This window comes from Apteryx mantelli, chromosome 2 (assembly GCF_036417845.1).
Source record: "Apteryx mantelli isolate bAptMan1 chromosome 2, bAptMan1.hap1, whole genome shotgun sequence".
Lineage (NCBI taxonomy): Eukaryota > Metazoa > Chordata > Aves > Apterygiformes > Apterygidae > Apteryx > Apteryx mantelli.
The window spans coordinates 53,690,886-53,706,652 of NC_089979.1; the positions used below are offsets into that span (position 1 = coordinate 53,690,886).

At 41.4% G+C, this 15,767-nt stretch overlaps 1 protein-coding gene across 2 annotated transcripts in view; it reads left to right on the forward strand.

Annotated features, from left to right (window-relative positions):
* The first annotated feature begins 495 nt into the window (after positions 1-495).
* The window catches only part of EMILIN2 (elastin microfibril interfacer 2), a 34,543-nt gene continuing 19,271 nt past the window's right edge, over positions 496-15,767 (forward strand). The window contains exons 1-3 of one of the 2 annotated variants that reach the window (XM_067290678.1): positions 496-661; positions 789-911; positions 14,414-14,586. In XM_067290678.1, the coding sequence (XP_067146779.1) occupies positions 537-661; positions 789-911; positions 14,414-14,586 (421 nt within the window). In that variant the 5' untranslated portion in view covers positions 496-536. Of the gene's footprint in view, positions 662-788; positions 912-14,143; positions 14,306-14,413; positions 14,587-15,767 lie in introns of those variants that run through there. The other variant, XM_067290679.1, reaches the window with a different exon arrangement.

Sequence of the window (15,767 nt, forward strand, 5' to 3'; positions counted from 1 at the left end):
GGGCTTGGGAGCTGCCTCCTCGCGCCCGGCCCCACGGCCCGCAGGGCTGCCGCCGCCGTGCCCCGGCACAGGCTGCAGGCAGTGCGCTGGCAGCGGGGCCTCGCCCGGGGCCCAGGCCGCCACGGCGCTGCCGGGGCCCGCACCCGGGGCCCCCGGCCCGCTCCGCCCTTGGGGGCCGCCGCTGCCGCGGCACCAGCCCCTCGGCGGGCGGCACCGGGGCTCATGGCGGCGGGGCGTCGCCCTGCGCGGCCGGCGGGAGGGCGGCGCCGCGGGCGAGAGGCGGGAAGGGGCCGGCGGGGGGCGCCTCCCGCGGCCGGGCCGGGCCGGGCCGGGCGGAGGGGAGCGGCGCGGCGCGGCGGCCGGACGCGGGGGTGTGAAGTTAAAGCGGAGGGCGGGAGCGGGCGGGGGGCCCTTGCGTCAGTGCGGGGCCGCGGCGCGAGGGCGGGCGGAGGCGCGGACGGACCGAGGGACGGGCGGACGGACAGCGGAGGGAGCCGCAGGCGGCAGGGAGGCAGCGGCCGCCCCGGGTGCCCGCCATGGAGCTGCGCGCGGGCCGGGCGGCGCCCGCAGGCTGGGCGCTGCCGCTGCTGCTCGCCCTGGGCGCCGGGCTGAGCCAGGGCAGCCCGCACCTGCGCTACAGCCGCCCGGGCTCCCGCAGCAAGTGAGTGCCGCGCCCGCCCGCGGCGCCGGGGCGCGCGGGGGCCGGGGCTGGGCGCCGCGTGGCGGCGGTGGCGCGTGGGCGGCGGCGGCGGTGGCGCGCGCGGGCGCTCAGGGCCGTGTCCCCGCAGGAACTGGTGCGCCTACATCGTGACCAGGAACGTGAGCTGCTCGGTGCTGGACGGGACGGAGAGCTACGTCCAGGCCCAGTACAAGTGCGCCTGGAACCAGTTCCCCTGCCAGCCGACCCCCGTGTGAGTAGCCCCGCGAGGGGAACTGCGTGGGCACCCCCTTCCCCCCCCCCAAAAAAAAAAATATCCCTGTCGCCCCAAGCGAGAGTTCGGCCCACTGGGGAAAACCGTGTGGTAAGAAATCCCGTCACAGGACGGCGCGCATGGCTCTCCGGCCCTCGGTGCGCCCCGAACAAAGCGCTCTCTTTTATTGCAACCGTCAGGCTGCCGGGGCTAATCAGAGCCAGACTGGGTGCGCGCTCGGTCTGGACGGCCCTGCCGAAGGGGCCGGGGGCAGCCGCGCCTGTCTTGCCTCGCCTCGCCTCGCCGGGCCGGTTGGGGCACGCGGGAGGCACCTAGGCCGCTCTGGGGAGCACACCTACGCACCTCGCCCGTGCGCCAGCCTGCCGCCCTGCCAGTCACGGGTGCCTCTGGCTGCTGCGTTGCCGTGCAGCGGCTGGGAGAGCCGGGAATGTGGGCTGGCTAGGTGTGCGATGGGTACGTTCATTTACGATTGGCGTATTCATAGTGCTTGTCCAGCAAGGAGAGCAGCCAACGCAGGGGTTTTTGCAGGGGGTAATGCAAAGTTACTTGTTTGGTTTAAGCTTCCCAGCATTAATCTAAACCATCAGTGGAGCAACCGCATGCAGCATGGTGTGTGTAGCAAGGCTGTGCAATCTAGCAGAGGAGCGGGAGTCAGGGAACAGCTGTTTCTCACCGCTCTGCTGGCTAAATCCGGGGCGAACCCCCTCTCCTCAGTCTCCCCGCTTGAAATGCAGTAATAGTTGCATTTTTTTTTTTTTATTTGTAAACTGTAGCTGATACAAGCCCTGTGTGAAGCTGTTCCAATTCCTCCAGTAGTCAGTGGAAGGATGCCCATATATTTTAGTGGGATTAGACTCCAGCTTCAATCACTGAGGTGACTGTTATACAAAGAAAAATTAGTTTTTATTTTGCCATGTGAAAGTGAGTATGTGACTGATACTGCTAGGTCCTGGGTGCTACCACAACAGACTGCACACACTGACAGCCCTGGGTCCTGGGACAATAGGTACTGGGCATTTGACATTTGAATGCATTGGGGTTTTTTTGCTAAAAGATAGCTTTTCTGATGGGATACATAAACATTGTAATTTGAGGCAAATATCAAAGGCGGCAGACAGCTGAGCAGTCACTGTGTGGTTTCCCTTGTTTCTCTTTTGTATCTGAGCATTGACCTGGCCGTTTTGGAGTCCTGACTGAGTTTCTAGGCTGTGCAGTGGGGGTACCCTCCGTTACATTGAGTCTCCGCAACAGAGCTGCGGAGGAATGAGGAAGGGCTGGAACTGAGCTCTTTGAATACCTGAATCAGGAGGTTTAAAGGCAAAGAATTTTAGAGGTGGTAAAGCAGGGTTTTCTTGGAGTGTGAATATATCTGATAATAGATCCTGAAGAAGTTACAAAGACATTGCTGCTGGCTGAGGAAATTCCTGACCTGAAAATTGCTCAAGTTGGTGAGATTTTTGGCAGATGTCAGAAGGGGAAGCCATGCTTGAGCAGGGGGTCGGACTGGATGATCTCCAGAAGTCACATACCCTCTAAATTATTTTGTGATTCCTTGAAATGTCATTGTACATTGTCTGTTCCTATATTCTTCCTAAACATCTGGAATTGGAGAGAGGATATAGGGCTAACTGGACATTTGGTCTCACCCGCCTATTGTGGCCAATGTTGTGTTCCTTTTCTGTTCTTTGAGGATGCAATTAGATCCTTATCACAAGTTTTTGCTTCCTGAATTTGACTTGCTTTGGTGAACATAAGTATTATTTTCTTGATAACCTGAATGGCAACTGCAAAATATTTCCTTATTTTTAATACAAAAACATTTGAACTACCTATTACAGCAGTAACTGATTAACACTGAAAGCAGCTTGAATATCTTTTAAGCAGATCATAATCAAAATCTTGAAATTTTACTGTGTCCAAAGCTCTCTGTTTATAGGTTGTGACTTTTATTTTTCTGTCTTTTGCTAAGGTATATACATTTTCTTTGTAATGGAGTAGGAAAAGGAACTAATCTAAAGAGTTTGAAGTATGTGGTCCAAATCCTGCAAACCCCTGTGCACGGGAGTACCTTCATTCACATGAAAAGTACAGTAGGAGTAGTAGTGTGAATAGCAGAATGTGTTTAAATACACTTGCTAGCTCAGAGCCTAATGTTGACAAAAATAGGACAGGAAAGCACTGTAAAAGAAACAAAGAAATGATTGTGAGGACTTCTCTGAAGTTACTGGGTTTTTTTTCTTCTTTATACACTTAAATAGAGAAGTAAAAATGAAATAAATAGTAGAAATTCTTTGGAATAAACTACACTCCCTGTGTTGTCTGCTTCTGATACCCTTGATTATCTAAGAGGTCATTCTGTTGTGGAATGTAGGATTTATTTCCTAAAAGGTTAAGTTGGGATTTGGGAAATTATTACACTAGGGTATCATTATTTAAACATTTTTATAGGTATTTGAACTCAGTTATGCATTTTGTCACTGAAAAGTTAGTCAATACTGTGGCTGATTAAGATGTCAAGGATAAATGTGAGTTAAAGTGTGGCTGTTTAAGGAAGAGAGGGAGTAAAAAGAAGAAGAAGGGCACTTTGAAGTGTGTTCCCTTTGAAGTACAGGGTGTTCCTGATTTATTTTTCTTAAAACTATGACTAGTTAAGGAGGAAGAAGCAATGTTATTAATAGGAGATAGGAAGGAAAGATACTTATGCAAAAATGTTAATGCTTCTACTCACTAAAAAGAATTGTATGTTTTGAAAATTTAATATTGTTTCATAAATAACGGACTCCTTCCCTCTTCTTGTTGTTCATTTCCTTTCTTTGCATTCTCATGAAGAGTTTAGTAATTTAAATAGGTTAATAGAAAAATGTATCGTCCGCTTGGCTAGATCCTACAAACTCTTGGGGGTTGCGATCAAGGACTCTGTGGCCATCCTTTGGTGAATGTATTGCTACAGGTTAAGATGTTGTTTGCTTTGCCTCTTCTGAAGTAGATAGAGTGCATTAGGACGCCTGGCTGTACTTCAGATGCTCCAATTCATGGTCCAATGCTTTTGTGCAAACCCATTTGCACTAGTAAAGTTTAATTAATAAGCCAGCTTGTGAACAGGACCAGCTGAAGCACAGGAATGCATTCTGTTTTTTCGTCTTTGCTACAGAGCTGGGAAACAGGACTTCCCTCTCTCATGGAGGGATGGGAAAGAAAACTTGAGGTAGTAAATCAAGTAGAAAAATTTTGGCTGGAAGGAACCTCTGGAGGTCATCTAATCCCCCCACCCCCCGTCCCCAGCTCACAGCAGAGCTAGCTTCAAAGTTAGATCAAGTTGCTGAGGGAGCTGATGAAAGGATGTTTATTAGATCCCCTAATTCAAGTAACAGTCTCCATTAATTCTGCTCGTATGAGTAAAGACGTCTGTGAGCTCAAGTGTATAACCAATCAGGTCACCTGTCTTTAGCTTGTGAGGAGTGGTTTTCGTGATTTAGTGTGAGCTCCTCATCTTAACGCTTACGATCGACCCATAATAAGCAACCCAATTATTTTGCAAGATTGCAAATACTTAGAAAACAGTCAGGAAAATGAAAAATGAATCAATAGCTAAATTAGCAAGCCTCTTCTAATCTCCCATTGCACAATATTTTCCAGCTTCTTGTCATCTGATACTTTCAAATGACCATAAATAAGCCTACTCCCAAACTAATCACAGTTTCAAATCTCCATCACTGCCAACTGGAAGATGTAAGGTAAAAGACTCAAGTAACTTTAGAGACTGTTACTGCTAGTTATCTGTAATCATAAATGTTGGGGTAGGTGACAATATTTATTGGTAACACCCAGCTTTTAACCAGCAGTATACAAAGAGTGTTAATAAAATTATACTGAGTAAAAGTGCAACTATTTTTACTGAAAAACAGTATATCAGACTCCCAGTTTGGTTAAAATGGCTTCACTGGTTTGTTGTTTTCTGACAATCTTAGAAGGTCCTGGGTGGAGAGCAGCAGTCCTAGTCCAGTAAGATGTAGTAAACCCTCGTGTACTTTTCAACTCTTGAACAGTCCCATTGCTGCTTTCTGTGAGAATATTCAAGCGCTGGAAATGAAGCATGCAGAGCGGTGTCAGATGCTCGGCACTGGGCAGGATCAAACCTAAGATATACAAGTCAGTGCAGGATCAGGGTCTGTTTGCCTCTGGCTTCTAGTAAGGCATATCTCATAAGCAAACTCGTAATAGACAAAAAGTTGAAGGGAAGTTGAGGGCTGTTTCATGTTTCCCCGCCAAATATGTAGAAAGGTCTTTGGGATTTTTTCTTTTTTCCTGATTAAAGTTAGGGGGTTTTTGTATGAAGCAGAATTTCTTTGTACAGGCTCCAGCTAGCTGACTGCATAAGGAGTTTAGCCTAAGGGATGGTGCATTGAAAACAGTAAGGAAACTTAAACAACTTCAGAACTTACTTGAGTTTCCTGGAGTGCTTGTTTGATAATCTTTGAGAGCCTGCTGGGTGTGGTGAACTTTCCTGGCCATCTCCCTGCGCTTGAAATTAGGCATCTCTTTCTCCACACACTGAAAACAACACCATCTTTCTTCTCTATGAATTGGACAGGGAATTTTCATTTTGTACATCATTCAGAGTTTGTTGCCATATTTCAGAAAAAAACACAAACTGTTCCTCAATTCATATTAATATAAATAATTATAATCTTTGTTTTTCTGGTTTGGGAAATGTATGACCTGGAGGTATCGGGCCTCTCTTGTTAAGCACTAAACTGTTGCCAAAATAACAAATTGGTAGTCTTAGGGTGCCGCTGACCCATTTCAAGCCTGTTATCTCATAAATCACCCAAATAACCAAGGACTATTCTGCACCATTAGAAGGTGAGCAGTGCCAGTTTTACATGTTGCAGGTTATTACTCCTTTCCTCCCATGGTTCTGAGGACATCTGACCTTTCTTTCACATTCACGTCTCATCTTTCTTCTCTGCTCCAGTTCACTTCTGACCCGGTCTCCTGAAAAGTATCAGCTCTCCAAACAATACTGTGCTTTATTCTGAAAGTTGGGATCCCAGTTAATTCCACAGGTTAGCTCTTGCATTCATAAAAATACCGGTGGTGTGTGTGTGTGTTTATTTTTCTTTCTGTGTAGGTTTTCAAATATTCTGTGACCAGTAGCTCTTTCTCAGAAAGTTCCTAGAAATAAGCTTATTTCATGGGTAGGGGAAACAAAAGGGATACTAGTGGAGCACCGTTTCTCAGGCAGCTTCATCAGGAGCAGCGCTCTGCTCCTCAGTTGTCTCTTCTAGAGCTGTAAGGTGAGAAACTCATGTCCCACTGCTGGGAGAAGCAGGTGTGGATATTGTTAACACAACCTGTTGCTGAGTCGCTTCCTGTGCCATCACTGTTAGACCACATCACCGTGCTGCTCTACAAAATTTTCCTGAAGTCCTTTTGAAATAATTGTATTTTCAGTGTTGTCCTATCCCATTTTAGTTAGTGTTTTGTGGTAGCTTACAGTTGATCTGTCAGCTTGTGGTTGACTGGCATTTGTTTATCTTACTGGTGACAAAATGGAAGGATACAACCATGTAAGAGTTAAAAGATGGGAAATCCCAAGATCAAAGCTCTGTTTTGAGCTTTGCCACAGGCTGTCTGTGGCTGCAGGTTACTTAAACGCATCATATGACTTGGTTTCTCTGCTCATAAGAGGAAGGTGCCTGCCTAGCTTTCAGGAGCGGTAATTCATGAACATTAAGAATATTAACATTTTAAACCTTGGGAATAATTTGTGGGCATTTCCTACTGGACTTAAATGTTTTTTAAAAATAAAAACCTTGGTGACTGACGTGTATATATCACTAGAAAAATAAAAACACAGGCCCTTGGTTGTTTCTTCTCCTTCCCTGTCTTAGTTACACTTTGGGGGTGGGGAGTAAGGAGAAAATTCAATTTTGAGTCTCAGTTATTTCAGATAGAAAAATCCTGAGACAAGCGGCATTGGAATTCACTGTATGATGGCACTTCCAGAAACTTTGGGTGGAAATATAAATGCAATTCTGTGGTGGTGTGTGAGAGCAGTTAAGCTTTTTGTCTTCCACCAGTTCCTGTAATCCTCTGCCCCTCTTATTTAAAAAAATACTCTGAAGTAAAATGTAGTCAGATTCTCTCAGATGCACTGAACTAATGTTCAGCATTAAAGAGAACTATGTGAGAAATTAGGTGTAGTGACCTGATTTTGGTAGCATGATTCTCTGTTCCTTCCCTGGTGCTGGCAGATGAGGTGACAGTATTCTTTAGGGATGGAGGAAAGCAACTTTTCATCCTTGGTGCTGAAGTGCCGTTGTTCTGGGGATGGAGTTGGAAGAAGGGATACAACTTGGTTGTGCTGTGTTTCTGCCCGCTAGCAACTTCTTCCAAACTGAAGGCAATCTCTGCTCCCATTGTGCTTCTCAGATGGTGTGAAGGGAGAAAGTATTTAGTCTGTAACAGCCATTCTTATTTCATGACACATTTAGTAAAATTGCAGCATTTTGGTACTCTGATACTACAGCATTCTTTGCAGTGAGGTGGCTGGGTGGGTTCCTTGTTGTGTGGACAACGCGTATTGCATTCCAGGGTACAGATGTGTAATGCTTTAACTTGTTCTCTTGCCTTCCTCCAGCTTCAGTCCCTGTTAATGTTCTCAGCCCGTAGCACTTCTCTATTTGGGATTTAGCTACAAATAGTCCAACTGGTGCAAATCCATGTGGTGCACTCTATATTTCAGTGCATATCTTACTAAAAGCACCCTTATGTGCCTGTGCCTGCTTAGAGAAGCTCGGCCTCCTTGGCAGTATGTGTTAGTGAAGATCATCATAACTTTATATAGTCTACAGAGATGCCTCAAAATTATGTTTTCCACAGCACAGAATTTTGAAACACTCCCTGCTTGCTTTTGATAACGCGTATTAAGGTCTGATCAATATATTACATAAAGGCCTGGTCATGGCCTTAGGGGAACTTCAGCTGAGATGGCTGTGACTGTGCCAGGCACCGGACTGGTCAATAAAGTCAATGGCAGTTTTTCCAAGGAAAAGTAATGTTCTGTTCCCTAGACCTTAACTCCTGTAGACGCATGCACCATCCTTTTCGCTGTAAAAATGTTGGAAAGCAAAAATGCCAGCTAAAGCTAGAGTAGCAGTAGTGGAAAGATAAGACTTTCTTGAGTCCATCAGTAAAAACCAGCTTAGGGTCTCTAATGTGAGATCAAAATCAAAAACTATTTTGTGTTTATTAGGAATCTTTCAAAATAGATTTTTTTACTACAGCATTTAATTTGGATTTATTACTGACTCTATAGTTTTCTTTCATTGAACACCTAGACTTTTGTTAGCCTAATCTGTCACTGTCAAAACATCTTTTTACCACTTGTGGTAAGTGCCTTAGGATAAACTCTTAATAAAGACATATTTTTTTCCTAAATTAAGCTCATTTGTGAGTTAGAACACAAGATAACTGTCAATGCTGCAGTGCAGCAGCATGGTTGTATAAAAGAGCAAAATCCAGAAGCGGGATTTAGCTCACCCTAACTTCAGTTGTCTAATGTGCAGGGGGATGTTTGTGAATATGGGAGCTCAGACACCCATGGTAATCAGTGGGGAAGTGACTAGTCAATACAGGTCAGTGGTGTCCAGCATGCTGTTTAGTTAATCAAATGTAAATAATTACTTTAGGAATGAGATACAATGCTGGTTAGACTCTACTGGCTGTGGTGACTATGTTACTGTTGGCCATAATGGAAATACAGACATCTAGTGTGCATCAGTGTCTACCATGTAGGCATCTGAAATTCAGGTGTGCTGAATCACACTATTACAGTCAATTGCTGAAGTCTCCTTGATTTCACTGGAACTAGAATTTCTGCCACCGTTTATAGGGGCTGCAGTTAGGCCTTGACTCTTGGGAAATAAAAAAAATTGAGATTAACTGGTTCTAGTTTAGTAACTGTGTGAGATAAATGGCTACATTAGGTGTGTTTTCAGCAGAAGCTTTTGTGGAATAAAAAATATCTGGTCAAAATATGATTGCATTTAATTATATCTTATAGGTAGCATTCTGGGTTGTTGTTGTTGGTTTTTTTTTTATGTGTTCCTCCTTCACTCCCACTGCTGTACTATTGGAGATTTGGATGATTGGGACATGCAAGAGCAGACTTTATAGCATTTACAAAAAATGGGTCTACATTCAATAAAAGAATTCTGTGGTGAAGATTAGTTAGCTTACATTCAATAGGATCATGGTTCACAGACTGCTGAAGTTATGGGACCTGTTCCAGTGACTATAGAATTTTGGGCCAAGTTTTAAGTTTTGCGCTCAGAATAAACCCAGTACACTGCTTATTTAGAAACATATGCTGCTTCTGCAGTCTCTTCCCCACAGTGAGGATGTGGTGGCACTTATCTCCTTGCATTTCCCTAAACGTTGAATGCTAGAATTTAGTTACACAACTGAACCATATGTTTTCCCACCGATTTCATCCAAATGTTTCTGATTTGTTTTATCGTTATTAGGTGACATTCCAAATAGCAGTGCTAACTGTTTCCTTCTGTGGTTTAGCACCATGAGAAAATTATAGAACGTTCCCAAGTCAAGACGTCTAACACTTGCAGCAAACATGCATTTTTAATTAAACATTTTCCAAAGAAAAACACTTTTCTCTCAAAGAAGAATATTTGAAAACTATTGCCACACTGTACAAGTTCATTTATTTCAGTTGTGAAATATTCAGATATTAAAACTAGAGTTTTAGTAGTGCATTAGTGTTCTGAATTTGTTTTTTCCTCATTTGGTCAGCATGTTGAATTCATAGTGAAGATAGCAGGCATTGGTGGTTATAATCCTGCAATGGAAAGACTCCTAAAAAAACCAGCTGTTTTTATTTTTTGTGTTGTGAGGAAAGATTAGAGACTGTTGAACTCAGTCGTCTTTGTTCCAGCTTTTTAGAAGAATGATTTCATTTGTATTATTTAGCTCAATTCACCAAAAAAATATGACCATCTTAGACTAGAAGTTCACACAAAGATGGGGTGAATAGGCACAGTAAGTGCTAATGGTTTAGGTTTTTAACCACGTTAGGAAAAAAAATACTATCTTTGAGACACTTGTAAAAATAATTGTGGTTATTAAAACTCACTTTAGTAGAAATCCAAGTCAACTGGAGGCAAACAATGTTTCACACTTCTACATTATAGTCCAGCATATACAGATATTAAAGTGGACTTTTCTTTTTTTTTTTTTTCTTTCTTCCCTCTCACAGACTTATGGAACCTTTGAAACTTTTGTGAATCTTTTTGACTAAAGTTGCTTCATTGGGTAACTGTGTAAGGAATCACATCAACATGATAAAATGTCAGAAACTCAGGCATGTTATGTTCTACCCAGCAGTATGGAGAGACAACATTATTATGGCATTTTTTTTCCTGTTATGCTGAGCACATTCTGTGTGTTCTGACGTGAAATGTGAATGAGTGATTTTATTCAAAATACTGCAAATGTAAATAAGCACATATCTTATTTGTATATTCAGGTAGTTCCCGATCCTGTGTTATTAAAATATGTAGTATTATAAGTTATTCTTAAGATATGCTCCCTAGCAGAAAGTTATGTTTGGCTTTGTTTTGTCAAAATTGTAACAAGAATATAATTGTGTTCAATGCCATTAGACTGTTGCATCCTGGCAAAATCCTGGAAGTCTACAGCTCCTTCACTGAATCTCACTTTGTGAGCAAAGTTCTGGCTTTAAAAGACTTACTAGGTGTTTGAGAATCTCATTTAGGCCGGGTGCATGTTGCTGACTGTCATGTATCTGGAGGCTCCTAGCAGGATCACGTCATTCCTTGCTCAGGCAACTTCCACAGCTCTGCAGGAACTATATCATCAGTAGAAAAGCTGTAGCTAGTAAGATGTGATTTTAAGTAATCTTTATGTGACTGGATGGAAATTAGAAAGCTGTTAGGATAAGATCCGGTTTCCCTGCCTTACGTGGCTAATCTTGGTGAAGTTGATGGGACTAGCTGTGTGATTAATTGAGCTGGGCTAGCAACATAGGGAAGCAACAGTTCTTGCTAAGTAAATCCCAATTTAATTTCTGAGCCGCACAAGTATAGCTGCCTTGATACCACAGTTAAAATCTGAAAGCTATTGTATGCCTAGCTTTTGAAGCATTTTGATTCTTGCTGATTTTTTGTTCTAGGAGAATTGTGTTTTAAGGTTCAGATTGTATTTGATGTGCCATAGCTGAAATCAACAGAGAACTAATTGTCTGTTTGGGCTCTCAGGCTTGCAAGAATTTACAAGGAGTAAATTTAAGTGCTAAGTCTTTTTAAGTCATAGATGGTGTTTTTATTTTGTGATTTAGTCTGGGAGAATCATCCTGTATTTAAAATAATTTTTAAATTAAATCATATTAAAACATTTTAAGTCTATGGTATGTCATTTATTGTATAACTACAAAATTATGAAATAACAAAAAATTACAAAGTAAGAGTAAGAATATTGGATTTGCTCATTTTCTCTGTATAAGATAGATTGTTTTAAAAGTTATGTAATTTGTTCATATGAAAATTGTTAGGCTTAATTCAATTTGTTTATATTTGTCCTTTGTATTTGCTTGTGTCTTTCAATTTACACTTGCCTAAATTTTGAAGTCGTTTGAAGGTGACTACATTGATCAAAGTGACTATAGAGAAAGTATGCGAAGAGAAACTTGTTGAAAAGGTGTTAGGAATGACAGAAATAGTACAAGCAAAATCCTCACCCTGCTTGAGCAAAGAAGTGCGTATTTTGCATAAAAGGGTTTTTTTTTTTTTTTTTTCCTCCTATAAAGTTCAGTTTAGCTATGTCTTTTAATGCTGTTTGGTGAAGATATTCAAAATAACTTAATTTTCAGAAAAGAGTTTGGCCCCAGAAGTATAGAAAGGAACACATACCAAGTTTAGGGCAGTTAAGTACTTTATGGAAATCAGGAAAAAGTATGTACTGCTGTTTCCGGCATCTGAAAATTGATCTAGAAGTTCAAAGTTTGTATTTCAGTTATGTGCTGTTTGTAAGAGTGATTGTAATGACTCTTAAACCACTTCAAAACACTAAAACATCTAGCTAATCCTGTCACTCCTCTGACTCCAGAAACTAGTTCAAAGGAAAGGAATCATACCCAAATAACCTATATAAGATGTGGTTTAATACTTTAGATAAGGGAGAAGGAAAAGGAAGTTCTTGGGTGGCCAGGATGTTGTCCTTTCCAATAGCGCTCTTTCCATTGCATTCATTTATTTACTTTTGAAGCACTTGACCTTGGGATGTCTGTACTTTACATTTGTAAGCAGGATTCGACAGATGTTCTGGTGAAAATTGTAGAAGTAATTTCGAGCTTGAGTGCACTCTGCAGCTGTTTCATATGCCCTATTTTGAATGTATAAAAAAACAAATAAAAAAAGGTTGGAAATCATGTCTGAGGTGATGTGCCCCAAGTTGGAATTTGAAAACCTGAAAACCAGAGCAAACTTTAGTTACAAGTAGCTAATAGAGGTACAGTCTAGTCCACCCCTGCCTTTCCATTAAGATTCTCAGGAATAGAGAATCCAGAGGGTTTATTAGAATAATACTAGCGTGGCCCAAAAATAGTTGGCGAAAATATGACATTGTCTCTAGTCAAGTACCTTTTCTCCCTAAAGGAGAGATTGTAGGTAAAGTAATAATGCAGAGTAGTAATGCAGTGAGTATTACTTGAGTGCAAAAGTTAGAATATATTGTTATAGAATGGGGAAAAACATTTGATTAAAAAGTAACGAATTCATAACTAGTAGTTACACTTGAAAAAAACAAGTTGGCTAAGCAGCTTACCAAACCAGAAAGGGACTGCAAATGGGTTTCAGATGTGGGACATGATTATTAAAATTATGTCTATGAAGGTGGAAGATGCTGAATAAGAAATACAGAATTTTTCCAGCAATTATTTGTACACATAGGAAGAAAAGCCCTGAAGAGTAACAGTTAAGCTTCTAGTCTGTGACTTTCAATAGAAACGGTTTTCTAGTCAGTTAACACTTTCAGTCTCCTGGCTGACTACTGATTGTTTTTAAACAGTAAACAATTTTACATATTAATACAAGAAAACAGTTACTTTAATGAAACTTTTTGAGGGGTGATAAGATGGCTTGTTCTGGTGCGTATTGTGCTCAGTATTACATTTGTCCCGAAATATACTCTTTAGGACCCTAGCCAGGCTATCAATGTAATCTGCTGTAGACCTCCAATGCAGTGTATTGCAACTGACCTATATTTCTTCTGCTTGTATTACTACTTTAGGGACACCTTTAGTGTGAAACGAGTCTGCCTTTCATTAATGGATGCAAACTCTAGTTCTAATCTGAAATAATCTAAGAAAAAAATCCAGAAGTGCAATAGGGAGGTTAGTAGGATACTAGTTTTATTTGCAGTAAGGAATTCACATGAAAAATTGGGGTAGTTTTTTGTTTATATTGAATATGTGTTCCAAATATACCAATTTATAGAACTCAGGTGAAGAATACCTATTCTATTTATTTTCCTCATCTCTCAACCTGAAATGAATTATTTCCTAAATTGCTTCAGTTTTTATAATGGCTTTTGTTTACAGTCTGGTGGAATTTCATATTGTGTGACTGTAGTTGAACATGCCATATATGTATATAAGGAAAGTTACGGAAGAAGCCTTTGATTAGAGTTGTACATTCAAAATCAGTTTGTCATTTATTGACTTCTGAGTGGTTAATCGGGGTTAATTAGTGCTTAAGTTAATTAACGGAAGGTTGTATGCATATAACGCATGCATAGGTTTGTCTGTAAGATCCTCTTCAACTTTATCGGGCAGCGAAGTAGGAATGAGTTCATTCTTTGATTAGTCTTAGCCTTTCATCTGGCTCCTTTCATGTCCTTATCTGACTCGTGCTTTCAAAGTTTCTTCTGTTGCTGGAGTATCCTTTCCCAGCTTTGACTGCCCTGCGCATTAAAACATTCTGCGGAATGTTTTAAGTGGAGACTGTAGAAAGACAAGTGGGACGAAGTAGGCAGAAGTGTGTTTGATGTCAACGAGAGCTGCTGCCAGAGCAGCCCTGTGGGTGGGTTTGTGATGAAAAGTAGTCAGTTAGGAGAAGAAGGTTCTGAATATGTAGTGTAATATTTACACTGTTAGTTACTGTTACTCCCACCAGAGCCTGATGAGATGAACCTTCTCTGCCCACAATACATCTTCACTCCAGTCAAACAGCAAAGCCCCTGTTACTATGGCCATGTTTGCTCTCCCTGACATGACTGTGTCGAGTGCCGGTAACTTCAAAGCTAGACAAAAACATTTGATCATTTGATGCTTGAAGGTAAAAATTTCATTTTGTAAAACAGAAACACTGTTTTAAATTTAAATTTAATCTAAATAGCAGAATAGGTTACAGATCATTTAAAATACAGCCTTTTTCTTTTGGCAGATACCGAATGAGTTTCAGGCCTCGATACACGGTTGCATATAAGACAGTAACAGAGCTAGAATGGAGATGTTGTCCCGGGTACAAAGGTGAAGACTGCAGAGAAGGCCCAGAGCAGCCCAACAGTGCTCGTCTTCCCACAACACCAGCAAAAGCTGTTGTGAAAAAAGGCTTGGGTAACGTTTTGTTTGAATTTTGGTATGCATGATCATGTCTAGTTTCTTCTTTTGTCCATTTTAAGTATAAGAACCATTATGGTTTCTATTAAACTCTACTACTGGAAGGTGCAAAGACCATATGCAGGACACTGTGGAGTGAGAAAATGTAGCCATCCAATAACAGTCTTGATACAGGGAATTTCCTGAGGAACGAATGGGTGGGTGGCCATAAACACCAGCTGGCTACTAATGATTCAGGAAAACCTTTGTGTTAATGTGGTTTGCTTTAAGAATTTACACTTTTTTTTGTGGTTTCCCAAATGTACAGCAAGAAGATACATTTGAGAGGAATTATTACTAAAACAAAAAAGAAGAGGTACTAATTTTAATGATATATGATGCTGCCAATAGTACTTTATGATATGATAGCACCTTAATGAGTGAATGATGTTTGTATGAGATACTGCCTTCTGAAGGGGTAAGAGGAATGCAGTTATTGCAATATTGTGCCTTTTCTTTGTTAAAAAAAGATAAACAAATATTTCCCTTTGAAAGATTTTTTCACCTCGTCAAATTAATGTTGCATATAGTGCTTAATCATTTTTCCACTTGCAGTTTTTGTGTAGAATGAATTGGAACTGCGTAGATGGTTCTAAAACAGTCCTAGGGAGTCTATAGATGCTTTAGAAATAAACCCTTTATGTATTTTGTTAGCTCATCTAAAATACTACTTCCAACAGATGATAAGAAAATATTGTGTTATCTTTACATAACTGGCACACTGTTTATGTCTGAAGATTTTTTGTGATCTGACTAAAAACCCATAAGAACTACACTGCAGTGCAAAAATAGGCCTGTGTACATGTAATAGCTACAACTGTAATAGCTACTGTGTGTGTGTATGTGTATTTATTAAATCAACACAGGTCACGCTGCCAATCTTGAATAGTACATTTGTGACTTCCTAGCTTCTTTTTAATGTCTTCAAGCTGAAGTCCAGTTTAAGAAAACTTCCAACTCATCTCCTTCAACCTCTGGCTCAGCACTGCTCTCTAACATTTATCTAGCATTTGTAGCTTGGCACCAGTGGTAAAATTATTTTCTCTGAAAATATAACTGTTAACAACACTCCAACACAATTTAGTCATAATCTGAAAGGAGACTTTTCTTATACCGAGCTGCTTACTTGTCATCTGAAA